This window comes from Vidua chalybeata, chromosome 7 (assembly GCF_026979565.1).
Source record: "Vidua chalybeata isolate OUT-0048 chromosome 7, bVidCha1 merged haplotype, whole genome shotgun sequence".
Taxonomy (NCBI): Eukaryota; Metazoa; Chordata; class Aves; order Passeriformes; family Viduidae; genus Vidua; species Vidua chalybeata.
In genome coordinates this window covers 18,926,911-18,953,499 of record NC_071536.1, presented here as the reverse complement: position 1 = coordinate 18,953,499, position 26,589 = coordinate 18,926,911, and the positions used below count along the sequence as shown (strand labels likewise).

Here is a 26,589-nt window from a genome sequence, read left to right as displayed (position 1 = left end):
TCTCCTAGCGGCTTCGCCAGCCAGCGCCCAGCGGGAGGGGTGTGGCGCTGGGTCTCGGAAACCGCCCCGTTCCCGCGTCGCTTCGCGCTCGTTCACCGTGTTAATTCCTTTCCGATTGCCGGCCCTGACGGTGCGGACAAGTGGGGCATTGGGTGTTTTACTGCACAGATGTGAGTGTCCTTCCGCAGCTCCCGTAGATTTCCGCGCATTCCGCATTCGGCCTTCGCAGCTGGTTTGACCCTCGGCGTCTGCCGTCGGCAGCCGCCTGCCAGCTGTCGGCGCCTTTGTGCGGCGGCGGAAGGGGCGCGGGGCCGAGGGCGGCGGGCGCAGGGCAGGAGCCGCGGGAGGAGCCGCGGACAGGTGCGCAGGGGACCGAGCCGCGCCCAGCGCTGCTGCCGCCCGGTGGGAACGCGCCTTCCTTCGGCCTCGCCCTGTGCAGCGAGGGCTGTGGCAGCCGGGTGGGGCCGGGGGCGGCCCGCGCCGGGGCTCGCTGAGGGGAGCGGCTGGGAGTGCTGCCTTCTCCCGGGCCGCGGGGCGTGCTGCGACCCGGTCCGGGCTGCCGGGCGCTCTCCGCGGGCCGGCCCCTGTGGGATTTGGGTGGGGACTTTGGTTCTGGCGGCACCAGGTTCGTACCGCGGTCATCTCCAGGCGGGATGGGGTGGGCTCTCCTCTCCTCGGGTTCGCTCGGTTTGTGCCGCTTCGCCTCCCCGGGCCGGCACTGGATGGGCGGCGATCCACGGTGTGACAACGCGCTTTCCTAGTGCTGTTTTAAAGGGACACGGGAATGCCATTTGAAAATGCCGACTTTAGGTTATTTATTTATTAGCACTTAGTGCTAACAGACGGCATGAAGGAATACACACATTGACTCAGGTGTACGTATTACTAAGAAGTGGGGTTAGACGTATGAGGCGTGCAATATTTTGCATCCCTTTCTGTGCTTAGCTGTGCTATACAACACTTGCAAGTATTCTTTATTTTGAATTAGCACATAGTCACATTACTAACGCTTAATCTTGTATCTTTATTGTCAAACTTACTGTAAAAGCATTTATAGTTGTCTCATTTGTTGTAGGACCACCTGTCCATTTTCTTTGCTGACTTGATTTTGCTTAAAAACAGTAAAATTAAGTTCTTCACCTAGCCCTTTCACTCAGTTTTTCTTACCTGTGTTCTAAATCTTTGTGAAGTTCTAAACTTAGAGGGTTTCGACCTTTTGTTGTTGACTGTCTTGTTTGTATTTGAGTTAGTTACATAGCAAAACTTTTTATAGCATATTTGTCTTTAAATTATACACCAATTTATTAGCAGTGTAAGTTTTGAAAAAAATATAATGCACGAGTTTTACAGTTTTCTTTGACTTGTCCTTATATTGCCGTATCATTTATAGTAATCCTACTAAATGTTTTAATAAATCTTTACTTTGAATCATATAATGGTCTGTAGAAGGATATATAGCTTACATACTTTTAAGTTATAGCATGCCAATATTTAGCTGTTGAAGTAGAAAATGAAAGAGAAATATTGTCTTGCTGTTTTTCTTGTTGTTTTCAGTCTTGCAGGTGGTTTTGTAGGTGCAAAAATCTTATGGCAAGACCAAATACTCACACCTTCAGTGCCTAAGGTTTCTTTCAAATAGTGCCTTCAAAGAGCATCAGACCTACCTTAGAAATGGATGCTGTCATCATATAATGGTTTTATCTGTTTGTTTTAAATCAATCACTTTAGTGTTGAGAATGTATTAAGTGAAAGAAAAATAGAAACAGGAATGTGGGTTTTTTCAATTATTGTTGACTCAGGCTTCTGGTGAGCTGGTTTTGGTAAGCTGGGGTAATTTCTTTGCAGAGAGCTTCTGGAAAGAAAAGCTGCTCTCTTAAAAAAAAAAAAAAAAAAGAAAAATAAAAGCAAACCAAAAAAACCACCCAAACAAAACAAAAGCCAAACAGTGACATGATTTCTATTGATCAGTGTTTCAGCCATGTCTGACAAAAGTGAGCTGAAGGCGGAGTTGGAGCGCAAGAAGCAACGATTAGCTCAAATCCGAGAGGAGAAGAAGAGAAAGGAGGAAGAAAGAAAGAAGAAAGAAGTAAGAAATAATTTTCACTTTGATTTGCATATGTAACTTGCCCAAAATTTAAGAGTAGGTTCACATAATCTATCAATCATTTTCTGTGTCCTGTTCAGGGAGTGTCAGTTTAATGGTTGGTGCTAATATAAATGCAGCACTTTCATTTTTTTCTAATATAAACACCTACTGTTTTCTTTTCAACTGTCTGTATGATAAGCTGGATTAAAAAAAAATTAAATTAGTATCTTACAGTAGCATAAATTTCAGATTTCTAGAACGATCTCTGTGCATGTGACATCATTAATCAAATCACTGATCTACTGCATGAAAGCTCTGCTTAATGAGTTGTGATAGGTGTTATCTGAAGAACTCATCTCTGAAGTACGGTTCTGAGGACGTCTGTAGGAATTATCTGACTGTCAGTATTATCATTGTACAAACAATGTGCTATGTTCTTCTGCTCTTTGACCTATCTATAGGCTGAATTTTAAAATCAGAGCAGCACTCAGGATGTGTATGGTGCTTTTGTGTTTAGTTTGTTTAAAGCCTTCTGGATTTCTCACTGCTGAAGTATGTGACAATGAGTGATAGATTACTGTTTCTCCTGAATGCAAATTGTATCTCATAAAAGAAACTTTTACTGGCCTGTTTTGTATACTTTTCATTACCTCTCTGTGTTTTGGTTATGATCTAGTTGGTGTTCTAAATCAGCATATGACTGAAGACTGGGCAGCTGCCAACTACATGATTCAGACAAAAAGGAGAAAGAAGTAGCTCAAATTATGTCCTAATGACCTTGTAGCAGTGTATTGCCAGAATTATGTTTTTAAAAAGCAGCTAATTAAGAGTAGAAAGAGAGAGAGTGTTCGGCATCTTTTGCAATAGAGATTGCAGGGTTTCTAAATGAAAGAGGGTGGGGGTGTATTTTTTTTAATATCTATCAGATAATACAAAGAATCTTAATCTTATGAAGTTAGTAATTTTTGGCAAATTACTAACAGACACTTTTTGCATGTTTATATATGTCCTGTAAAGACAGTACCAAAGCTTTGGAACATTGTTATTCCTGTCTGTTTACTTTATCTACAAAAAAGAGCCATCAGAATTACTCACACTGAAAATCTAATATACTTTATAGGTTTCAGTATTACAAAACCCTGTGGGGTCTCAAAATAAATGAAAGGTAAAAGGCTGTAACTTCATTATTAAATAATTTTTAGACTGACCAGAAGAAAGAAGTTCTTCCAGTACAAGAAGAATCTGATCTTGAAAAGAAGAGAAGAGAAGCGGAAGCATTGCTTCAGAGCATGGGGTTGACACCTGAGTCTCCTGTTGGTAGGAATGTTGCTATTTGTTTGAAATAAATGTTTGGGAGATTTTTGTTTAGTCTTTTTATTTTGGGTGAAGTGTTTTTTTGGGGCTTTGTGTTGGGTTTTTTTTTGTTTTGTTTTGGTTTTTTTGTTTTTTTTTGTGGTGGTGGGGTTTTTTTTTGGTGTTTTTTTTTTTTTGTTAGGATTGAGGTTTTTATATAACTAACATAATAACTTTCTGGCCACTTTTTCGGGGGTTATACATGTCTGGGTTTTATACTCTTTTTGTCCTTCATGATCTGTTATAAATGTTAAATGATGTGCTTCAGTACACATTACATAACATTATTTTATAAAATAACACCATTTACACTTAGTGGATTATTTGAAGTCTATTAATTAAAATATCATGTATGTATTGTCTTTTCCCCTCCTATTTTTCATATTCATTATTCTCCTGTATTTTGTTCCTTACTCTTTTCCACAATGCCAAATTTTAATGCTGATATTTTTGTATGGAGTTGATTTGTTTCTTTTCCGCATCTTTTACACCCTAGTTTTTCTTATCTCAAATACCTGACTGACTTTGATGGAGCAATAGCAACACTAAATATAAAAATTAGCTTCCAAGGGTGATGATTGGTATCTGCAGCTCTTGGATGTGTTAGCATATTGGCTCTTGCTTTTTGCCTTTACTTAGGCACATCCCTATGGAAGATGGAAGCAAGGAACATGATAATGCGACTCTGCTTTTTGTCTCCAACTCTGAAATCCAGGGGGTTTAAAGCTTATCAGTGTGGCTTCTTGGGGCTCTATTCAACTGGGTTTGTAAATAAAATAGTAATAATTTCTTACAGATATAGCTGGGATTATATTTTCTTAATTGCTTTTGTGTAATCCTCAAGTGTTCAAAAGAACAGCATTATGGCTGCTCAGATTCCAACAGCCCCAGCAGTTATTTTTGGTAATTCAAACTGTTTTAATGGTCGAGAAACTCCATTTGGTTGTGTTAGCACCAGTGTGCAGCTGTTTAAGAAATCATTTCTAACCTGCTACAGATTTTCTTTGCTAGACTAACAGTTGAACATTTCCCTTGCATGATACTAAGGCAGTTGATGAAATTTTTCTAGGAATGTATGTGGTTGTTTTTTTTCACATCTGGCAGAGAATCTGACAGCCACAGAATAGCCAGTCCTCAAAGCAAGTTAATGTATCTGCTTAGAGTAGGTGTTAATGAAAAACTTAGAGGTGCTGACATACACGAGTGGGGCAACACCCCTGCATGTTGTGTTTAATTCCACTGAGCTGCCACTTAATCACACCCTTCAGTATACACAGGGAATTCATTCCGTCTCCTTTCGAGATGACCAGGTCTGATATGGATCCTTAATCAAGTTAAAATGTCCTACTTGCTGCCTGCAGTTAGCATGTGTAAGGCTCAAGCTCCTTTTCTGCTGACTGCATGCCAGCAAGTACAGTGACTGTATGCCTGAACTGATGCTAACTTGTGGGTGAGCTGCTTGGTGTGCAGCTGAGGTAGCTTGTGCTCACACTGTCAGTGAAGGGGGGGGTTGCTTGACATTAGATTCTTTCCTAGAAAATTGTGTTAATTCCTAAGGCAATTCCTGTGCTGTTAACTGCTAGAGAGAGAGAGAGCTCTTTTATGGGATATCAGTGTTAGTATGTTTTGATATCTACCATGCTTACCATATAACAAGCCTTAAGTTAGTGAACCGGAATTATTTTCATAAAGATTTTATAGTTTAATCCTCTGGGGTAGGTGAAATTCCATCAGGTCTTTTCGTAAGACTGTTGGTCTTCCAGTGGGACCCACCTCAGTTTTGGGCAGGGTTTCCCGAGAATCGCTTTCCCCACAAGAGAGCGCTGCAGCACCAGCACTGGGCCCTGCGAGCGGCGCTGGGGCCGCGACCTCGCCTTGTCCTGAAAATGCACACAGATGGCAAAGCAAAGGCCTGCGGGCAGCTCCTTTGCTATAGATTAACCAGTACCTGGCGAGGACGAGTTGAAGAATAGATATATTCTTACATGCCCCCAGTTACATAAGTATAAAGTCTAAATGTCTGTATGTATGAATTTATTAAATACAACTCAAGACCTATAAAAAAGGTCTCTCCCCCAGGAGGAATGAAATTTTAATAAACGGAAGGATTCACTGTTAGTTTGGTAAAATTAAGAGAGAATTTTTGTCAGTCAGAACCATGTCTCTTTTGAGATGAGGTAGAAAATTCTTTAGAATTCACAGTATACTTGTGATTCCTAAAAATTCGGAAATCTTGCAGACCTAAATTCAGAGTTCTCCCATGCTTAACCATTGACAGAGTAGGCAGCAGTTTAAATAATTTGTGTTCAGTTGATTAAAGGGTTTTTTAAGGGTTGCTAAGCAGCAAATGCTTTACATATTGCTGAAAAATGAAGCATATAAGGACCTTCAAAACACCCCTTGATTCTTGTGTTTAAACCCAAAGTTTCATTAAAAAATGACCATTTCTAAAAAGAAAAGTTGAAAGAAATACAAAAGTAGCTTTGTATTTGTATCAGATTGCATGATATCATTCACTATATATATCACTTCTAGAAAGCGTGTTACTTTTCAAATGGTAAGTGTAGTCTTCATCTACTAGCAGGAAATGAACCAACACTTAGGAAGTTTCAAAACAGTGGTACTGTCAAGTAAAAAAAAGTTATTCTCAAGACCTAATACTAGAAACTTTGTAATACACAAGGTTTGTGTTGATATGATTCAAACTAGAACAAAAATACCAGGATGCTGTATGATGCAGCCACTTTTTTGGTCAACAGTTTGGTGATTATATCTTTTGAAATAACATTGCCAGTCTAATCATTCATTGCCTAATCTTTAAGAAAGTCTAATGTCAGAGCTGTATTAACAACTATCTTTTCTATGTTTAAGCAACATGAGTCAGTGGAAAGTACCCCTTGAAAATCAGTGTCATCATTTGCCAAAAGTTCAGTTTAAAAATACTTTTTTTCAATTCATTTTCTCTTAAATGTCTTCCCCTCCATGTCTTTTTGTATGCTCCAGAGGCATAAATGCCAAACAATTGCATGTAAATCCAGCATGAATTGTTAACATTGTCTTTTCCCCTCTCTTTCTGCTGTTCATTTTCATCCATGTATTTTTTTGTTTGCCATCACTTTTTTTTTAATACTTCATTTTTAATTAATTTGCAAACATCCTAAGCTGTGCAACCTCTGCGAGTAGTAACAGCGGATACCTGTCTGTTTCACTATTTAGTCCCTCCTCCTACCTCTCCGTCTTCCAAATCCGTGAGTACGCCAAGCGAGGCTGGGAGCCAGGACTCCGGGGATGGTGCTGTTGGATCGAGGTGTGTCATGTTCCTTTGTTCAATACTTGTGTGCTGAATAATTAAGCTTTAGAAGAAATCAAGGTTAATTACTTGATTATAATAATATGAGGTTACAGTGTTGAATCTGTCAAAAGTGACTGTTTTGCAGAAATACTTTACTTTAAAATTTGAAATGCAACTATACTTCCTGATTTGAAGTTGCTAGCATTAATGTGGAGTTGTTTAAACTTGCAAGTTTGAAGTAAAATGTGTGTCTTAGGACAATAACAAACTCCAAAAGTCTAACTTCTGTGCTCTTCCCAGCTTTTTCTAAAGGAGGATGGGTATGGATGATAGGCTATTTGCTTTTTCCCATACTTAGTTGATCTTATAAAATGTACTGTCTATAAACTTTGCATTACTTCTGATTTTATTTTTCCCTTACTCAGAATTTTTCCTTTTCTTATTATTTTACTTCATCTGTGTAGCACAACTACGGCACTTGCAATCTTTTATTTTGTCAAAACATAACTCCATCTTAGTACAGCCACTGTTGTTTTGATCTTTTTTCAGTGCCAGTACTTGTCATAATTTTTCGACCATTTTTTTGAGCATGATGGTTTGAGACATGCTGCTCTAAAGAAGAGTCAGATAAATATTTCTGTTAAATATTTCAAGTGGTGATATATGGGTGATAAGGCAGGGAAACACCACTTCCAAAGGGTATTTCTACTGTTTCCCATGCACACTCTGCAAATAAGAGCAGTAGCTGCCTATTAATATTGGTAAGACATTCTCAGCAAGTGAAGTTTATGTACTTTAAATTTAGTAAGTATACATTGTGGATGAAGTTTAGTTAAAGCACAGTAACTGCAGCAGTTACCAGTTACTGTTGTTGTATGAGTAGTTGTTTTGGAAAAGGAGTCAAAGGTTAGACTGCTTTGAAACATCTTATAAAAAGACTGCAGTAACATCTTGTATGCATGTGGATTATACATGAATAACTATATGCATCTTAGTCTGAAAATATTCAGGAGACTAATGACTTGAACAAAGGTTACGTGGTGCCTATTTCTAAGTAGAAATAGTTAAATTACAACAGAGAGTACATCAGACAGCAGATGTGAACCCAGACTTTTTGTTAAAGAGTGCTCAGGTATGATCTTGTTTGCCTGTTGTGTTAATTAACCAATATAATTGTTCCTTAATTGAATGGCAAGCAAATTTTAATTATTTTAAATTGTTGTTTATTGGTTATTAAATTGTCTTATTAAAATATATTTATATATGTGTTTATGTTCATTAGAAGAAAAAAAGCAAGACATATTTGATGATGACTTTTTAAAAGAAAATATTTTCTTTCCATTCACACCTAATTTAAATTGAGTATGAAACTGTATGCATAGGCCACATACCTGGAATGGAATGCCACGTTGTGTACTGCATTTATTTCCATCTCATCCATGCACTGCACTGATTGTGTGTTCTCAAACATAGTAATGCAGTGTTGTATGCATACATTATGCATTTTCTTATGAAGCCTTGAGAAAACCCATATCCTGAGTCTCAAAAGCTTCATGCATTTTCAAATTTTAAAACTAAATCTGTCTCAGGATTGTGATCTTTAAGGCATGGAGGTATGAATATACAGCTAAATTGAAGGCATTATGGAGTCCCCTTGCTTTTTCTCCCACCAGTGGATTCTTCCCTTCCCCCAGTAAATGGGTGTCTATATCCTGGTTTATTAGTACAAGTTCATACATTTTGAACATGAAAGTTGGACTGTATGATATCCCTTGGTGTTACACATGGCATTTCATAGGTGACTCTTACCGATATGAGATATATTATAAAGGCTCCTTGGTGATGCTGAATCTTGTCAGTAACTCTTTCAGTAAGTAGTAGAGCAGTGTTCAGACTGTGGTCCTGCTGTTACTTCCATCTCTTGCTTTATTTTCATTAGTAAAGAGTTTTGTTTCCTAGTTTGATCCTGGTTCTTTCTCTTTTTTTCCCTCAGTCAAGAGTGCAAGTCCTACACTTAAAAAGAATACAGCTGATTTACTTTTAAGCTGGTGGATGCTTCATAGGATTAGTTTAAAAACAGAAAATATTTTTAGATATATAGGAATTGTTAGGAAAGTGCCTGAATTCAGAGAAATCTGGAAATATGGAAGAACAGGAAATTTGTTCACTGAAGCTTGTAGATAAATTGTTTCACTGATAACTGTTTCACTGATAATTGTAGATAAATTTGTTCACTGAAGCTTGTAGATAAATTCATTTGACTGAAGGCAAAACAAACTGGAAAACAAGACCAGTATTTTGCATCATTTTGGTACATACATAATAGGTGCATTTTATCTTAGAATGTTACCTTTATTTTAAAATACTATCTCTGAGAAATATTTAACTGTATCTCCTGTACTACTTGTTAGCTTAAATTATTTTAAAGGACTGTCCCTGGTCCCACTGAAGCAGCTTTTGAAAATGAAAATAATGCTTTGAAAGCGGGACAGCTACCTCATTAAGGGCTAGATATTAAACAGATGCAGAAGTTGGAGCATTTCATGTTATAGCCTTTTCCCCAAGTTCCTCTCAAACACGATTGAAAAAGTTGAGAAAAATATTTGACGGGTATTGTGGTGATGCAGCATCTGTACCTGAAGCTAAGGTATTCTTTGCAACATGAAGGTTGGGATGGTGGTTTGGTTTTGCTTATGGTTGAACAACATATAAGCAATACCCAGCTTCAAGTCTCAGGGACCAAATTAAACCCTTAAGCTTAAAACTCTTTGGTCAAGAAAGATAGCAGAGATTTGATGAATAAGCATGCTCAAAGTAATTAACTTTAGGCTAAAATTATGTGTTCTCTAATGCACAAAAGATATGAAAATGTTTTGGAGTTTTGGGTATTAAGCTATTGCTGTGGATGCTGTTGACTGGCTATATATGAAGATGGTGGATTTGTAATTCCTAATTAAATTATAATTAATAGTCCTAATGCACACTGTCCCCTAGAACAAGGTAGTGCATGGCACACCCATATTTATGAGCTTTTATGGCACTGTGTGTCTACTTTTCAGATCAACTTTAACTTTAGGAATTCTGCACCTAGTTAATAGAATATTACCATGTATGAGATAAAAACATAAAATTCTTTTATTGACTTATCATAGTAAAATATTGCATATTTATTTTTTTATTCAGAAACATTATTTTAAAAATGCAGATAACATATGAGAATGTCAGAAAAAAACATGCAGGTTAATCTCCTAATCTCTTAGAAGTGTGTTTCTAAAATTCTGCCTAAGCCTGGTAGCAGATAGACTACATGAAAATTTCTGAAGAAGGGATCAAGGTTACAAATGAAGGTAGAGGGAATATTGATTTCCCCCTTGCTATTTCTTCTAGTACAACTTGAAATAGATCCATTCTGTTTGTTGTTCCACGTGACTTTGAAACATATTATTAATATAAGGCCCACAATTTATAAGAGATTTTAAGTGTCTTAGATGGAGTTGGCTCTAACTCAGATGACACTTACAAGCCCAAGGCAGTGCTTAACCCATAATTACTGCAATGTCACATCTTGGAAACTCTAGCAGTTCTTTATCCCAGTGGAAATGCTTTTTTTGCCCCACTACCAAAAGGCTTATGTGTTGACTCATTTCCTTTACCAATATGACAGTTTCCTCCACATATTTACTGCTCTGGGCAAGTTTACGTTATGCTAACAAATCTGTCTTCCTATTACTTGAACAAATCTGAACATATTTTAAAAGGAATTTCAAGTTTTTAGTGGTTCTTATCAGTATTTAAAATACTTTTATTTGCCTTTCATTAAGGCAACATTTGTTTGCAGACCTTTAATTTTCAACCTTTAAAATAATTTAATTCTTTGCTAATAGCTCTGAATTCTGTTTGCTTCTTAACTTTTGTATATACTGCATGTGTTATTGCACTGAATGTTTGCTGAATTTCCCTTAACTGATGTTGCATTGCCTTGTTTCTTGTAAACAATGAAATAACTATAAGCTTGCTGTAACTCTAGAATTTCATAGTGTATATTTGCTTCACTAATCTCTGGCCTTTTTTGCTAATGCTGCATGATTGTTCAACCTGGGGTACCAGGACGCTGCATTGGGATACTGATCCATCAGTTCTTCAGCTCCACTCTGATTCCGATCTGGGGTATTGCATAGATTTCTTATATTCCCTCTTTCATGTGCTTATGGATAATAAGTATGAGTGTTTTTTCCTTTAAGACTTGTAGTTGTTGTTGTTGTTAAGAAACTGTTTTGTAAGTAATAGAAATTCGCTGTCCCTAGACTTAGCATGGGTTGTTTGCAATGGGAAATTTTTATATAATTTAATATACATTAGATGCTTTTTTAAAATAAACACAAGTTTTGTTTTCTTTGAGTCTCTCTTTGACAAAATATAAACTTTAAGAAGTTTATTTTCATTTATTTAAAATAAAAAGGTTAGTGTGACTGTGTTTAAAAACAGAGCAACTCCCATATTTTCTTACAAATATGTTTACAAAAGCTGTAGCTCATTATAAGCACTAACTAAAACTTGTATTGTGTGCTAAGAATTATGATCCAGCACACTAAAACCTTTCAAAAGGAGTTACTCTACTGCTTTTATCTTGGGAGAGGAGTGGATAATAAGAAACTAAATCTGATATAGGTAGATTGTTGGATCATTGCACTATTATTACAGTACATATTGCAGTTAGGTTTTACAGAAGGCTACAATGCCTGAATTAATATTGTGCAGGTTTTGGAATATATTATGTGTTATATGATGATAGTTATATCTACCTTCATTAAAGTCAGAAAGCTCAGAGGTTTTCAGTGTTGATGTATTAAGGATAAATTATTTGACAGTGTGAGTTCCAGGTCAGCCTGGCAGTTCTGCATTCTAGGTAGTATCTTAGAGATGGACAAAAAACGGCAGCAAAGTTAAAAGACTAGGAAGTGCTTTTTCCTTCAGTATAACTAAGTTGGCTTTCAAGCTTTATAATCCTAGAACTCTTGCTGTACAAGCATGACTTGCGAGTAGATCTGTACCCCTGGTAATACAGATGTGTCATATATGTGGCAGTATTCTGGTCAAGCAAAAAGAGCAAAAATTTTAAATTATATCCTAATGTTCAGATATTTATATGTGCACATCTTCCTTTTTGTCACAGATGTATAAATAGTTGCTGATATTAAATAATAATGATAAAATAGTAGTCATAATCATGTGACTTGTTCAAAGTTTCCACTGGATTTAAGTTTGATTAAGCAATGCTGTGACATAATGACTTGGGTATTATTCTAAGCAAAATGTGAAGTAATAAAATTAAATGGCTTTTTTCTGATTTTTAAAATAATTTTATTTAGACGTGGACCTGTTAAACTTGGAATGGCCAAAATTACACAAGTTGACTTTCCTCCTCGAGAAATTGTTACCTACACAAAGGAGACGCAAACACCTGTCATGACTCAGCCCAAGGAAGGTGAATGGTTAATTTATTACTATTAAGTTATTTTTGCTTTCTTTTAATATAGTAATGATGAATGGCTGAATTAGAACTAGCACTTGTGGTCTGGAAACTTATTAAAGTATATTACGGTTGATATGTGAGATAATTTATATGAATACTGTTACTAAATTTTTGTAGGTTTTGCTTAACTGTTACTGTCATTCTGCATCTCTCAGAGTAATAAAAATACAATGTATAGGATTTTCTTATTGGATGCTGGTAGAGTGAATGCAGGATTTATGCATTTTAATATTTTTCAAAGAAATAATGGACCATTGTATATTCATGTATGATCCTTATGGGTCCCTTCCAACTCAGAATATTCTTTGGTTCTATATTATCTAGTACATGCCTTAAATGTACAGAAATGCGGATAGGAGAACTTGATGTGAAGACATTCGACTTAACAAAAGCCACCCATTTCACAGGTGATTTAACTTTGATTAACCTACTCTGCAGCAACAGATTACTCAGACAACTGCAACTACACTCTACAGTGTTATTGCTAGGTGCAACCTAATTTACAGCACTGCTTTTCTTTCTGTCTTGCCAAAATACATCACAATTTTGATGTTAACTCAAAGTAAAAATTCAGTGGTTTATTAAATCTGTTTTTAGCATTCATTGGCAAGACATTTGTTGCTATTAAAGATTGCATAAAAATAGCAGCTACTTACTGCTCAGTTTGTAACCTTAGATCCCCTGATTGCCTGTCAAAAACAACATGGAGTTAATCGCTTTGCATATTATGAATATTCATCGATATGTTGATGTGACATAGAGTCCCATTTCCTGTCTTCGTGGCCCTGTGACTTTTCCAAGTCTTTACAGCCTTTTTTTAATCTGAAATCATATTTGGTACGCTGACAATTGAAGTGGCTTAAAATGCCATTAGATACTGGTGAATAAGGTGGATGCAGTTATGGAGTGCCCTTAAGGTTTCAAATTTAGGTAGCTGACTTGAGATAAATTCAGTGCATGAAGATATCATGAGTTCTTGACTTACTAGACTGGAACTTTTTCAGAAATAGTATGTCCAGTGTTTCGTGGGTAGTGTATTATTGTTATGCTTATTCCTTGCAAATTCTGACATCTGGCCTGCTATTAAATAAATTCAAGATGAAGGAGAGACAGGAAAAGTAATTAAAACAAACATTTCTTATGTCATTTTTTTAGTCCAGCACCTTAATGGTGCCTTTTTTTGTGAACTGTGAGAAAGCTTCCTGGGTTTGGAATAAAAAGTATTCTAGTTTTGAATAATGAGGTCAAAAACTTGTATATGTGGGGATTTTTAAAAAATTTTTCTCCAAATCCCTTAATAAGAAAGTTTTTGTGTGTGACTCTTCTTTAGAGAGAAGGCTTTAGATTTATGCAGTTACAGATAAATCAGTGAGATGACATGTTCAGTTTCAAGATTGATACTTTGAGAATATTAAAATAAATGCGGTAGTATCAGCTGCCTGTATGCAGTGAAAGTACTGTGAAGGAATTTAGAGCTCTGTATAATATATGCCATTTATGTTTCAAACATTAAAAGGCAGGAACAATCAGCTATATGATCTTTTGAATAAAATATGTAGATTAGAAGGTCATAGAGCACTAAGGGGTTGACCATCTACGTTTGACAAGAATTTGACTCCTGTCACTGAAAATGGTACTTAGAATCAGTGTAGTATGACTAATGGGGGGTTGGGCTGAAATTTCTAATTTGGGATTTTCAAAGCTAGAATAATGTATACAGGGTGACCCAAAACCAAATTTCTGAATTTGAAGGAATCATTTAATTCTGCAAGATTGATTGGCAGGGCAAAAAAGAGGGGGATTTTAATCCAAGTGGCCATAATTTGAATACATGATCCTGTATGTGTTGTTCTCAAAAGGCATGTGTATTACCTCATATTGCTTTTTTAATTAATCATTGTTCACACCTGTAGTTATTTGACATTAAGAATTCCCTTCTTTAAAATGGCCACAAGTTATACAGTTTTCAGGTTACGAGTGCATGCGAATCCATCGAAAAAGGAGCAGTGTCTTTCTGTTTCTTTGCGTGATTATTTTGCCCAAAAAAGCTTTCATTTTTTTTTAAGTAGCACAAAAGCTGTAATTGGCATGCTTTGTAAGGAAGTGTCAATGTGCAAGAGAGTGGAGATCACTAAGAATTCTTTTACGGGTTCTTTCCCCTTTGCACCACCGCCTCCTCAGCAGGGTCACTGAGATCACTAGCTTTTCTTGAAATGGCCATTTTCACTGGCAGGTGCATTATACCCTGTATTTTCAGATTGTTTTTCCATTCTGAATGTTTGGCAGGTTGATTGCTCTGGCTGCATTGACGGAGAAAGGGCTGACAAATGCGGTTGGGCTGGCTGAAAAGACAGTGATTACTGTTTTCCTTTGTGGCTGATTGAGGCCCTTGAAAGGAAAGATTTTAACCTTCACCATTTGGTTCAAAAGTATGAGCATATATTGAAATCATTCATGCCATTTATCCTAGTTCTGTAAACTTGTCAGAACATAAAAATCGCTCAATTTCAAGTAATGTAGGATTGGCATACGTCATTATCATTTTGATTAAGTTGGAGTTTGTATTATTGTGTGCATTATACAGTGTCATTTAAAGCTTTCTTTCCTGCAGGTACAGTTATATTTTTATTGCCTATACTATGGAGTTAGAAAGATTTTCAGACCTCTTTAAACCTATCACTATGTGTGTGGTTTGGCAGCTGGTATGGCCTACAAGCTGTATTTTGTTTGCAGGGTAAAGGCTTGTCTGTAGACCTCCTGGAGTGCTGGTAATTGCACAGGCTTGCCATTGGGGAAAGACATGATTGGAAGCAGTCAGGCAGAAAAATGTTGTGCCATCCCATTGCCACCTCATAGCAGAGAGACAATCCTTGCAGTACCATCTGGTTGTTGCTATCTAGTCAGCTGGCCTGGCTGCTGGGACCATGGCTTGGCAGCTGGTTCCCATCCCTTGACCACCCCTTTTTTTTTTTTTTTTAACTCTTTTTGTGTGCATGCATGTGGATTTTGGTTTTGTTTTGTTTTTTTTTAACTTTTTGTGTTAGATAACTTTGAACATGGGTCAGGAAGATGGCTGGAACAAACAAGCCTAGTCTCTGTTGAATATTGTCTCATTACTTGTGATGAGGCATGCAGCAGTTTCCTGCTGCCATTCCCTTGTAAGCAGATGACGTAGCTGTTTAACCAACAAAAACAAGTCTTTTCAGAAGCTTATTCTAGAAAGTGGATGAAGAAAAGCCAGCATATCCCACAATTCTAAGTAATTTAAAGGTATTTTCTGGTTTACAGTATTCAAAGAATAAAATGTAGAAATGCAGAAAGTGATGTAAGCCTTGTCAGTGTTCCTGAACATTAACATTTTATGTTATTCATTGCAATTAGGAAAAACACATTTTCCTGTAAAGTTTTCATTGCCAAACATGATACAGATAATGAGACTTGCATCTAGAATGACAGAAAAAATGTAATCTCTCCACTATTATCTTTAGCAAAATTTGCCTCTCAGAATAGCAACCTGAAAGCTAATGTAAGCCATCTTCATGCCATGTGCAGACCCATTAGACTGATGCTTTCAGATCATAAGTAAGCAGCTGCTCTGTAGACTATTTTAGCCATTTGATTTTTCTTTATTCCGCAGCATTAATGTGTCAGTGTGTTACACAGAACATGCATCCACCGCATGGTTCTGTGTGGCATCATAAATGCCTGTACGACAGATTTCCACTTTGGATTCTTTACAATTTCCTGCATTTCTTATTTCCGTTTATGCAACTACATAACTTAGTGCAACTGATACCCAAGTGGAGACAGTGTTCTAATGACATTTTGGTTTGTGATAATGGTATCCTTGGGATTACATTTTACAAATGCCACCATTTTAAGCTACATGATACCATTTTACATCAGCTTATTTGAGATTCATATAGAATGTTCCCCTTTAGAAACACTGATGGTCTCACCATATTGTTTCTCCTTAGATGAGGAGGAGGAAGATGATGTGGTTGCACCAAAACCATTAGTTGAACCTGAAGAAGAAAAAACATTAAAAAAAGAGGAGGAGGAAGAAGGTACAGTTCATCTCAAGACATTCTGAGTGCTGTAAAGAAAGTCATCAATACTTTTTGAAACTTTTTGTTCTATTGATTTAAAATTAATTTTGTTGTTAAATCCTGCTTAGTCAGCAAAACATAAAATGCAAAAAATTATTAAAAATCATTATAAGTACTGGTTTTCTTTCTTGAAAAGAATTGGTGAAAGCATGCAGTCCCGAAAATGTCTGTATAATTTTTTTTCAGCTGCCCCTCATGAACTCACAGAGGAGGAAAAGCAACAAATTTTGCATTCTGAAGAATTTTTAAGTTTTTTTGACCACTCCACAAGGATTGTTGAAAGAGCCCTTTCTGAGCAAATCAACATTTTCTTTGACTACAGTGGAAGAGACTTAGAGGACAAAGAAGGGTAATGTGAATGTTAAATACTTTTCTGTGAATTTCAAATACTTTTAATTGAAAAAGTGATCTAAGATTAGTATCTCCTAATTGTCTTTATAGAGAGATTCAAGCGGGAGCAAAACTGTCCTTAAATAGGCAGTTTTTTGATGAACGTTGGTCAAAGCATCGTGTTGTCAGTTGTCTGGACTGGTCATCTCAGGTAAAAAATAATGCTTGAAGTAAACAGTTGACTTTGTAAATTGTTGTGGTTCTGTGCATTTGATTCCTATAAAAGCACAGTTGATACAGTCTGTGTTTCTAAACGTGTTCCTTAGGTGCTCCATGGTTTGCAAAAAGTAGAGCTGTTAATCTTCTGTGAAAGGTAGCAAAAGGTTCATATTGTGAAGAAAGTTGGTTTTGGTTTATGGACTACTTTGTAGAGGTAACTCAGCTTCACTAAAAAGAAAGCTCACTTAAAAGTAATGGGTTTTAGAGTTAAAAGAAAGTTATGATGAGAGAACAAGACTAATGTGTATGTTAATGCTGGTTTCCAAGCTAAATTAGCGACAATTGCAGTTTTAACTGACAATTTTTCATGCCTTTATAATGCAAGGTGGTTTTTTAACCCTATTTTGGCAAAAGAAAACAAAGATTCTAGAATTATCTGGACCATCAGCCAGTCATCTTGCTTACTTTGAGTCTTTTTCACTTACCATGCAGTATCCAGAACTACTTGTAGCCTCTTACAACAACAATGAGGATGCGCCTCACGAGCCTGATGGGGTGGCCCTTGTATGGAATATGAAGTACAAGAAAACTACCCCAGAGTATGTCTTTCACTGCCAGGTATGGTTTTGTCTTGGGAGGAATCTTATGTCAATGAATTTGGACAAGTACCTTCCTTATGTTTGCCAGTATAATAATTTCTTTGGGCTGGCATTCACTTTAACCACATTTATTTGCTAACAGATGTTAATAGCTAGAGACTTCAGCTGAGAAATATTATTCTGTTCCAGAATTTCTGACATCATTCAGAATTCAGTCTTGTTTGAGAACTCCTTTTCTTTTTTTTATTTAAAAAACAGGAAAACTTTCTTGTGTAATGGTTGAACCACAAAGGTTTGTATGTAAGGGGCTTGAGTGAGATTGTATACTACAGCTTAGTTTACTGAATAAAATGAAGACAGCTTGAGGAAATGGAACAAGGATGAAAACTAGAAACATATGCATCAAGAAAAAGGCAAATGGAGGTTTTCTAGTAGTTTTCTGAAAGATAAAAACATGCAAATCTCTTCCATTTTGCCAAGCCCAAGCTATCCACGTTTTTCCTATCATTTTTGAAAATTACACAGTTGAATCAAAATTTAACTTCATTGTCACATTACTGTCAAAGCCCAGATTGCAAAAGTAACCCTGTTATATCAAAATGTATTTCTACATTCGGTAAGAAGTAATGACTACAGAATGTGGCAAAACATTATTAAAATCTTGTGTGTAACTAGGCCTTCCTTTGCTAATAAACTATGCTAGGAGGAATACAGATGTATGCATGTGAAAGAAAATAGGAGGAAAACTTCATTTTATAATTATAAATTGAAACAAAAAGACTGTTGAGGGGTTACAAAGGGTGGACAAATCCTTAAGTAATTGGGTAGTGAAATAATGTACTGAATAAATTTAGGCAAAGAAGTTATTCTGGTATTTGGCCTCATTTCCTTTAGTTTTAGACATAGTATCACTGAATGATAGTTCGTGTATTTTGTTGTTTGTTTTTCTTCCTTTCAGTCTGCAGTGATGTCAGCTACATTTGCAAAATTCCATCCCAATCTGGTGGTTGGTGGCACATACTCGGGCCAGATCGTGCTGTGGGATAATCGCAGCAATAAGAGAACCCCAGTACAGAGAACGCCACTTTCAGCTGCTGCTCACACAGTAAGAGTCTTCAAGGAAATGTCTTCAAGGACTTTGCCCTGTTGAGATGTGTCTAATGTCTAGGAAATTCTGTCCAGTGCACTTGATTGGCAGTGCTTAAATGTTTGTGTCCATATTTTGACATTAGGAACCGGGCTATTCATAAAAATCAGAGTGTCAGAAAAAACAAGTATCAGTTTTATCAGGGGAGTATCATTTGTACTTTTGATTGGGATCAATCTTTTGTGATTTCTTAAATGGTGAAATCTTATATTTTACTGTACAATAATTATAACAGAACTGGTTATTACTTCTAAATTCTTTTTTGATAATATTTTGTTTCTTAGCACCCAGTGTACTGTGTAAATGTTGTTGGGACCCAGAATGCTCATAATTTGATTAGTATCTCAACTGATGGGAAAATATGCTCTTGGAGTTTGGATATGCTTTCCCAACCACAGGTAAGATAATCTTTGATAAATATACATATATATATATATATATATATATATATATATATGTAGTGTCTATTCTAGATTAATGTTTTATTAAAAATTCAGTTGATCTAATAAACATTAATCAATGTTTTCCCAACACAGGTAGCTTGATATTTGATAAAATACTTCCCCACTGTGGAATCAAGTATTTTCTGTTGTTTCTTTTGTATAGTTTTGGTGTACTTGTGTTAGTGGTGAACACAAATGTAGTAAGAAAACTTCCTTATTCCTGCCCAATCTATCCAAGTAAAATAAAAAGAAAAGCCTTTTATTGTGAAATCTAAAAGATTTTTTAGGTGTTAATATTTCTTTTTATGAAGTAAGTTGCTGATATTTTCACTACAGGATAGCATGGAGCTGGTTCACAAACAGTCCAAGGCTGTGGCTGTTACCTGCATGTCTTTCCCTATTGGAGATGTCAACAATTTTGTTGTTGGAAGTGAAGAAGGCTCAGTGTACACTGCATGCCGTCATGGCAGGTGAATACAAACTTTAATTCTTCAAAGAAAATAAAAATAGTGAAAGGATGAGTTCCTGCATGCTTTACACTCAAAACTTTTTTAAGTTTATGCTTTCTCCTTTGCACTGAAGGTGTTCATAGGATCTCTGTCTGAATTCCAGTGCACTTTTTCCTGAGTAAGAGCTTCATTAAAACCAGAAATGGTTGGAATATTGAATTGGTGTTAGGAGTTCTTTGTGTTGATGAGGACAGCATAGGTCAGTGGTTTTATTCATTTGAATTGTAGCAGAACATTCCAAACTTCGTATCAGTTTTGTAGATAATTGTACAGTAACATCACGCACAAATCTTAAATTGGCTAGCTGTTCTCCTGCTGTTCAATCTATTTTGAAATTGTCTGACTGTATCTTATCAATTGCTTTCTTAAATACAATTGAGTGTCCAGGTTTCATCTCAAATGCACATCACCTTGCTGCACAGCTTTTTTTGGTTCCAAAATACCCAAAATTGTATCACTTTTGTGTAACATCCTTCCCATCTGTTTCCCTCCTTTTTCATCTCCCCTGATAGGAGGCTATTAGGGATATATGGTTACTGGTTTATGTCTGAACCTTGAGCACTTAAAGTACATGCAACTTCTCTTAATTTAATGGGAGTTTCATACTTACTTGTGAGACTGGATTTTATTCTTTATATGAATTGAAGTTGTAGCCGCTGCTTGGAGGACAACATGGTGGACTGGTAAATGTGTGGACTGGTACCTGAATGAGTCTCCTGTCCTTAGGATATATTTTGGTACTTACAGTTAGTAGAAAATACATGTTGAACTTAAGGTCTATTTTCAAGCCTGGTCTTCTGTGATCCTGCCGTGGTGAAGCCTTTTGCAGTGAGGTAACATCCATATAAGGCAGCAAAATCTTCTTGTGGCTGTATTTCAATTGCATTTCAGTGCTATCTCTGTCTGCAGATGTTTGGTTTCCAAATCAATTAACCTTGGTTGTATATTCTGAAACAGCAAAGCTGGAATCAGTGAGATGTTTGAAGGACACCAGGGACCAATCACAGGTATCAACTGCCATGCAGCAGTTGGACCTGTAGACTTCTCACATCTTTTTGTCACCTCTTCTTTTGACTGGACAGTAAAGCTTTGGACAACGAAGGTAACTTAGATAGTTCAGTGGTTTTCTTCATAGCCCTTGACACAAGGTGGTGCTGTAATGTAAGCTACTTAAGGAAGTTCACAAACCTGAAGTCCAATTGTGTGACGTTCTGAGGTTCTTAGCTGCAGTCCTGCAAAGAGGAGACAGCTGATGAGCAGAACTAAGATTAACAGCATAAAACTTCGCTTTCAGCTTGTACATCATTTGCGTATTTCTGATCCATTCTTTTCAACCTTTTGCTCTTTGTTATCAACAATGTAATTACAATGTAATCAAATGTAAATCATGTTATAAAGTCAATTACCTCATGTATTCATAAGGCAAATGTTTTGCTACAATTTTGTGGAGGAATAAGGGATGGCACTAAAACTAATGTCAATTAAACTTGATGAGGCTCACAATTGAAATATCTGTCATTTCCATTGCCAGAATTACTTCTTTCTCTGTTAGTCTGATGCCCTGAGGAATGCAAAGCAGAGGAAGCAGAGTTAAAATCTGAGAATAGTCACTGAATTATCATTGACTTTATTTGCAAGATTCTTAACACATTAAATTTAGAATTCACAATTGCCTTGCTATTGATTGTTTTATAGTAGCAGCCAGCAAAATTTTCCAAAGCTGCATGCTTTGGAAAGCATACCTTTAACAACAAAAAAGCATTAGGTTGTGGCTGATTTTTGCAGTGGCATTTTTTTTAAAGTAAGTCAAAATGCAAATAACTATTGCTGGTAATACTGTTGAAGTTCTGTATTTTGGTTCACCTGTTAGTTTTATAATTTTGAAATGTAGGGTATCTCATTGGGTATCTCATTGTTATCTTTGCTTCTTTTCAGAATAACAAACCTCTCTACTCCTTTGAAGACAATTCTGATTATGTTTATGATGTGATGTGGTCTCCAACTCACCCTGCCTTGTTTGCCTGTGTGGATGGGATGGGCAGGCTTGACCTGTGGAATCTCAACAATGATACTGAGGTGAGAAATCAGGTTAACTGTTAAATGCAGCTGGAAAATTGTTTGTAGTCTTAAAAAAAAAAGTTGGGTGTTTATGATAGTTTGTGTTTTTTTTTTTACGATAGCTTGGTTTTTTGTTGTTGTTTTTAAATATTCTGTGTAGTAGATAGAATTCTTTGATTACAGGGTTACAAATAACTCCTCTTAATGAATAACAGCAGTAATAAAATTGTTTTACCTATAACAAGAGAGCAGAACATCTGTTGATGTAACACTGATCCATGTTGTGAAAGTGATTATAGACTTCCCACCCTGAGGCCTTGTCAGCCTACAGCTTAACAGTATGAACAAACCTGTTACCACACACCACCACTGTTCCTACTGCCACAGTAATACTGCAGTGAAAGTGCCCTTTGTTTCTAGACTGTTTGCTTTTCTGGTGTGGGTTATAAACTTCATTAGAGTAGAAACCTTTTCCAAGATTTGCTGGAGGTAGAGGAGAAACCTGACAAATACTTAGTACTTACATTTCACCGTCTGAAAACTACATGTAGAAGAAAGTTGTAGGACCATAAAGCCTGTGGCTTTAAATTGGAATTACCTATTGTAGCCTTTTGGACAGGGCTTGACCTGCCAAAACAGCTGATTTCATCCCTGCCCTCTGTCATAATCTTCCTGAGTTCCCAGGGTGCCTTGTCACTGCCTGAAAACGTATCTGTGCCTTCTGTCCCACAAGAAGAGTGCAGATGTGTGTTTGATAGCAGATGTTTGTACTTCGGCCAAGGGACAGATGTGTTGTTTTGGTCATGTCAGTGGTGATAGCTTAAGGCTCTTTGTATTGTGAGCAGTGTCTTTGATCTGCATACCATGCACCAGTTGAAGTGTTGGGCACTTCTTTTGATGCAGCAGAGACAGCCTAGGTGTGTTCTGTTATCTCTAGCTTATGGATACCTGATGCACTTCTAGCAATGTGTTTCAAATTGGTGCAGGTGCCCACTGCAAGCATCACCGTGGAGGGCAATCCTGCTCTGAACCGTGTGAGATGGACGCATTCTGGGAGAGAGATTGCTGTAGGTGATTCAGAGGGACAAATAGTTATATATGACGTGGGAGAGGTATGTATGTCATGCATTGTGCAAAGTATATTGCAAACACTTGGGTTTCTTTATTTAGCAGCTTGCCTTTCATTTTTTCTTCTGTCATTAGAGGAAGAATAATTAGATTTAATTTGTATTTTTGAATTATTTCCTAGTAGTGCTTTATTTAAGGTGTTCTAGCATAACTTTTTAGCATGCTGTCATCCAGTCAAAAAGCTTTACTGTAAGGCTGGTGAAATAATAATCAATGTTTTTTTTTTAATAGAAATGTTATCTTCTATGTAACTGTGGCAGATGTGAATTCTGATCCTAGCTTGAGAAGTACCAAACCAAAAATTTGCCGTGGAGCAGCCTTGATTTTGTTCTTACAGGGAAAGCAGTTGCTCTTGCAAGTATGTGTACTGCAGTAGTACATGATTAATTGATGGGATGAGGATATAGCATTGGTATTCCCTTTGAAGGCAGTTTCTCAGGTGGAGATACATAGCACAAGCTTATAATTATATCATTTTATACTTCAGTGCAGAAGTCTCAAATTCTGCTTCTTTATTAGTTAGAGCTTTTGATGCTTACACTAAAATAAAGGTAAGCTTATCTGGAACAGGAACCTCTTCTGAACATTATTGAAGTGCTGTGCCATTCAGAATGAGCTCAGCTTTATTTCTCAGGAGGCTTCAGTAACACTCTCTGTGTCACAGCAAATCGCCGTGCCTCGCGGGGACGAGTGGACTCGCTTTGGCCGAACGCTGGCAGAGATCAACGCCAACAGAGCTGACGCAGAGGAGGAGGCTGCGACCCGCATCCCAGCGTAGAGCCTCCAGACAGCCTGCAGGCCCACACTGGGACGGACTGGATGCAAATCCTAGAGTGTCAGTTCTAATCAGTGTAGGGGAGGAATATATGGATTCTGCAATGGACCTGGAAATGTATTAAGATCACTGAAAATCAGATCTTGCATTGTTTTGTTTTATATATAAATTACAAGCACATTCTTGGATTTGTGTAACTTTTAATACGGTTAACTTTGACTTTGCAGGGATCTTCTTTTGCTGAAACACTAACCTGGTATAGATTTGCTACTTGGCTTCTGTAAAATCCAATCTAAAACAGTACCCTTCTGAAAAGTTGAAGTTCTACTCCTAAAACTTTCTGTATTACAGACTAACCTTCATTAGGTAGTACATCTCTGAAGCATTCTTTGAACTCTTCAAATTACCCATGATATGCATGCATATGTTCCAAGTTTCATTGTTTATATATAGATAAGCCTCAGACTCTGGTAGTGGGTAATATATGTGAATAAAAAATTGTCTGTAGTTACAAACTTACATGATAATCAGACCTGAATTAATGAAATACATATTTAATACTAATTTCCTTTTGTTTGAATTGGTGCATTAAAAGGTGAGACTGATTCATAAATAAATACTATACGAGCACTTAGTCAGCTGCCCTGACCTCTAATCTGTGTCCCTGCAGTAGTTTAAAGTTTCTGGGAGCTGATCCTTTTGTTTTACTATACACATCACAGGCTTGTTTTCTACCCTCAACCACCCCTTACTGCAATGGCAATTGACCAATAGCAAAAAGGGTCCTGTTACCAAATTTTTCTTTTCCAAAGGATAAGGAACTAGATTTTAACTTATAATTTCTATAGCATGATGGTTTTCATTCTGTTAACTACAGACTTGCTACTAATTTTCTGTACTAAGTTCAAGATTTTTATTACTGATTTTTAACATTTTTATTGAAACAAAAATTCTTAATGGCTTGAAACAGGAAGGTTGTAATTTGTGTTAAGGGTGACTTTTTTTTTCTTCTTAGCACATTATGAAGTTTTCCATCAGGATGGGTTGCAGAGGGGCTGTTTCTTTTGGGTTGTTGGTTTTGTTTTTTATAAATAACATGAGTTTTACTCATTAGGCACTAAATCAGTTTCGTAGCCTTTACCTTAGGGACTCTACATTAGTTCTTAATCTGTTACAAGCTTATTGTTTTGCCAGAAGAGCTGGTTTTATATGCTTAAAAATAGGAAATAGGTTTATATTCCTCAATCAGTTTCATGTCCAGGAGTATTGTCATTGTTTCTTCATTGTTTAACTTTTCTGTTTAGTTTTGGGTTTTTTTCTCTTGTCTTAGTTCAGTTATTATGAGCAGCTTGTGGAGACACAGCAGTAACAGCAATTCTGTCTTCAGAAAGTTTTCTTTTTTGGTGGGTCTGGAGCTGAAATGTGTTTAGGCTTCCATTGGCGTTAGCATTTCAAGAGTGTGTGCCACTCCCTTTTCAGCACAGCCATGCTGCTCAGGTTGTAGACATTTATCCTGTGTGTTCTCCTCAAGCCTACAACAGCAGCTCTGTTCGGCTGAGAGGTATGTGAACTGTGTAAGAACAGGCACATCATGAGACGGTTTGTACCTTTGGGCAAAAGAATTCTTAACAAGCAGAACTTCTCTTGGTTTGATGGTTTTGAAGGGAGGGGGTGCTTGGGTTTTTGGTTGGTTGTTCTTGTGGGGTTTTTCAAAATTACTTTTCATTGAATAATACATTTCCCTCACTCTTTTATTTTCAGAAGTGCAGTAGGTAATGCTTTCTTTCGCATACACACAGATCATCACTACAGTTTTGTGTAGTTTCAACCTTCTAATAATTCTCAATTATTAAATTTAACACTACTCTATCTTTATTCCTGCTTGTGGTCCTCTCTCACAGAAGTACACATTAAAAATGCAAAAGCCGTATCTGCAACATTAAGACCAAAAGTGATGCTGGATGCTGTAAATGAGGATTCTGGGAGTCAAAGTGTCCCGTTTTGGAGCTGCAAGAAACACAAATGCTGTTGTGCATTGACAGGTCTCCTAAGGCATTGATCAAGGCAGTCGACAAGCTGTGACTAAAGATTAAATGCAGTAGGTCCCCACCACTTTTGCCTCTATTTAGAAAAACATTAGATAAAATCCATAGATAGAGGAGAGAGTTCCCAGAAGTCTGTCTCTATCCAGAAAACAGTACAGAACAAGAAATTCTTTAAACACAATACAACAAATAAGGAAACCTTCTAATGGGGTTATCTATATTCATTCATACTGCAGAATAGTGATCAAACTTCTAAGGTCAGTGTATTGTATCCTCTGGCTCAGTAAGTATTATTCAGCACCAAAATAATTTTTATCTTCTTTAGAGGCTAGAGCTGGAGAAAGGCTGGTCTGTGTAGTGTTCAGTTCTTAAGAAGCCATTTCTTCATAAACTGACTTAATCCCTGATGGGCCTGCTGTCACCTAAGTAAGAAAACAGAACCTGGAATCAGATTATACCCTTTGGATAAGCTCTGTTCCAGGATGTTTAACCCTGTAAGAAACATGTATAACTTTGGTAAGCAAGGCTGGAGACCACCCATCCCATCTCTGGCCACAAGGACGGTGTGACTAATTTTCCTCCACGATAGCAGAAATAATAAAAATCATAAAAACGTAAGTAGGTTTTCCCCCCCTACAGAATAACCTAATCTCATGATAAAACAATCTAGAAATAAAGAGAATGCTTTCAAGTTTTTAAACAAGTTGTCTATTCAGGAAAAGAAGGTACTCTGAATAATAAACCCTGTAAAATTTCTTGAGTGTGCTAGTAAGTGGCAAATCTCTCATTGTGTTTTGAATATGCTACCATAGAAGTAATATCTATTACACATTTAGTATTGCCATGTATTTTGAGAGAATTCATTGTCACAATGTAGTGCTGCAAAATAAAATATTGCATGTGCTCATCTAATTACTGTGTTCTCTAACACTTACAAGCCAGCACATTGCATTTTAATTCCTT

The 26,589-nt window shown here is 36.8% G+C and overlaps 1 protein-coding gene across 4 annotated transcripts; it reads left to right on the top strand.

Moving 5' to 3' along the window:
• DYNC1I2 (dynein cytoplasmic 1 intermediate chain 2) lies at positions 1 to 26,538 on the top strand. Of its 4 annotated transcripts, none has more exons than XM_053948050.1 (17): positions 1 to 130; positions 1,969 to 2,086; positions 3,289 to 3,403; positions 6,656 to 6,746; positions 10,839 to 10,898; positions 12,101 to 12,216; positions 16,242 to 16,331; positions 16,560 to 16,722; positions 16,815 to 16,914; positions 17,415 to 17,540; positions 18,480 to 18,626; positions 18,953 to 19,066; positions 19,448 to 19,581; positions 20,578 to 20,722; positions 21,556 to 21,696; positions 22,665 to 22,790; positions 23,471 to 26,538. In XM_053948050.1, the coding sequence occupies exons 2-17, from the start codon at positions 1,979 to 1,981 to the stop codon at positions 23,582 to 23,584; spliced, it is 1,890 nt and encodes a 629-aa protein (XP_053804025.1). In that variant the 5' UTR covers positions 1 to 130; positions 1,969 to 1,978; the 3' UTR covers positions 23,585 to 26,538. The 4 variants fall into 4 exon arrangements, with proteins under 4 accessions (XP_053804025.1, XP_053804022.1, XP_053804026.1 ...); XM_053948047.1 differs by having other exon boundaries at positions 1 to 170; XM_053948048.1 differs by lacking the exon at positions 1 to 130 and adding an exon at positions 256 to 360.
• The last annotated feature ends 51 nt before the right edge of the window (positions 26,539 to 26,589 follow it).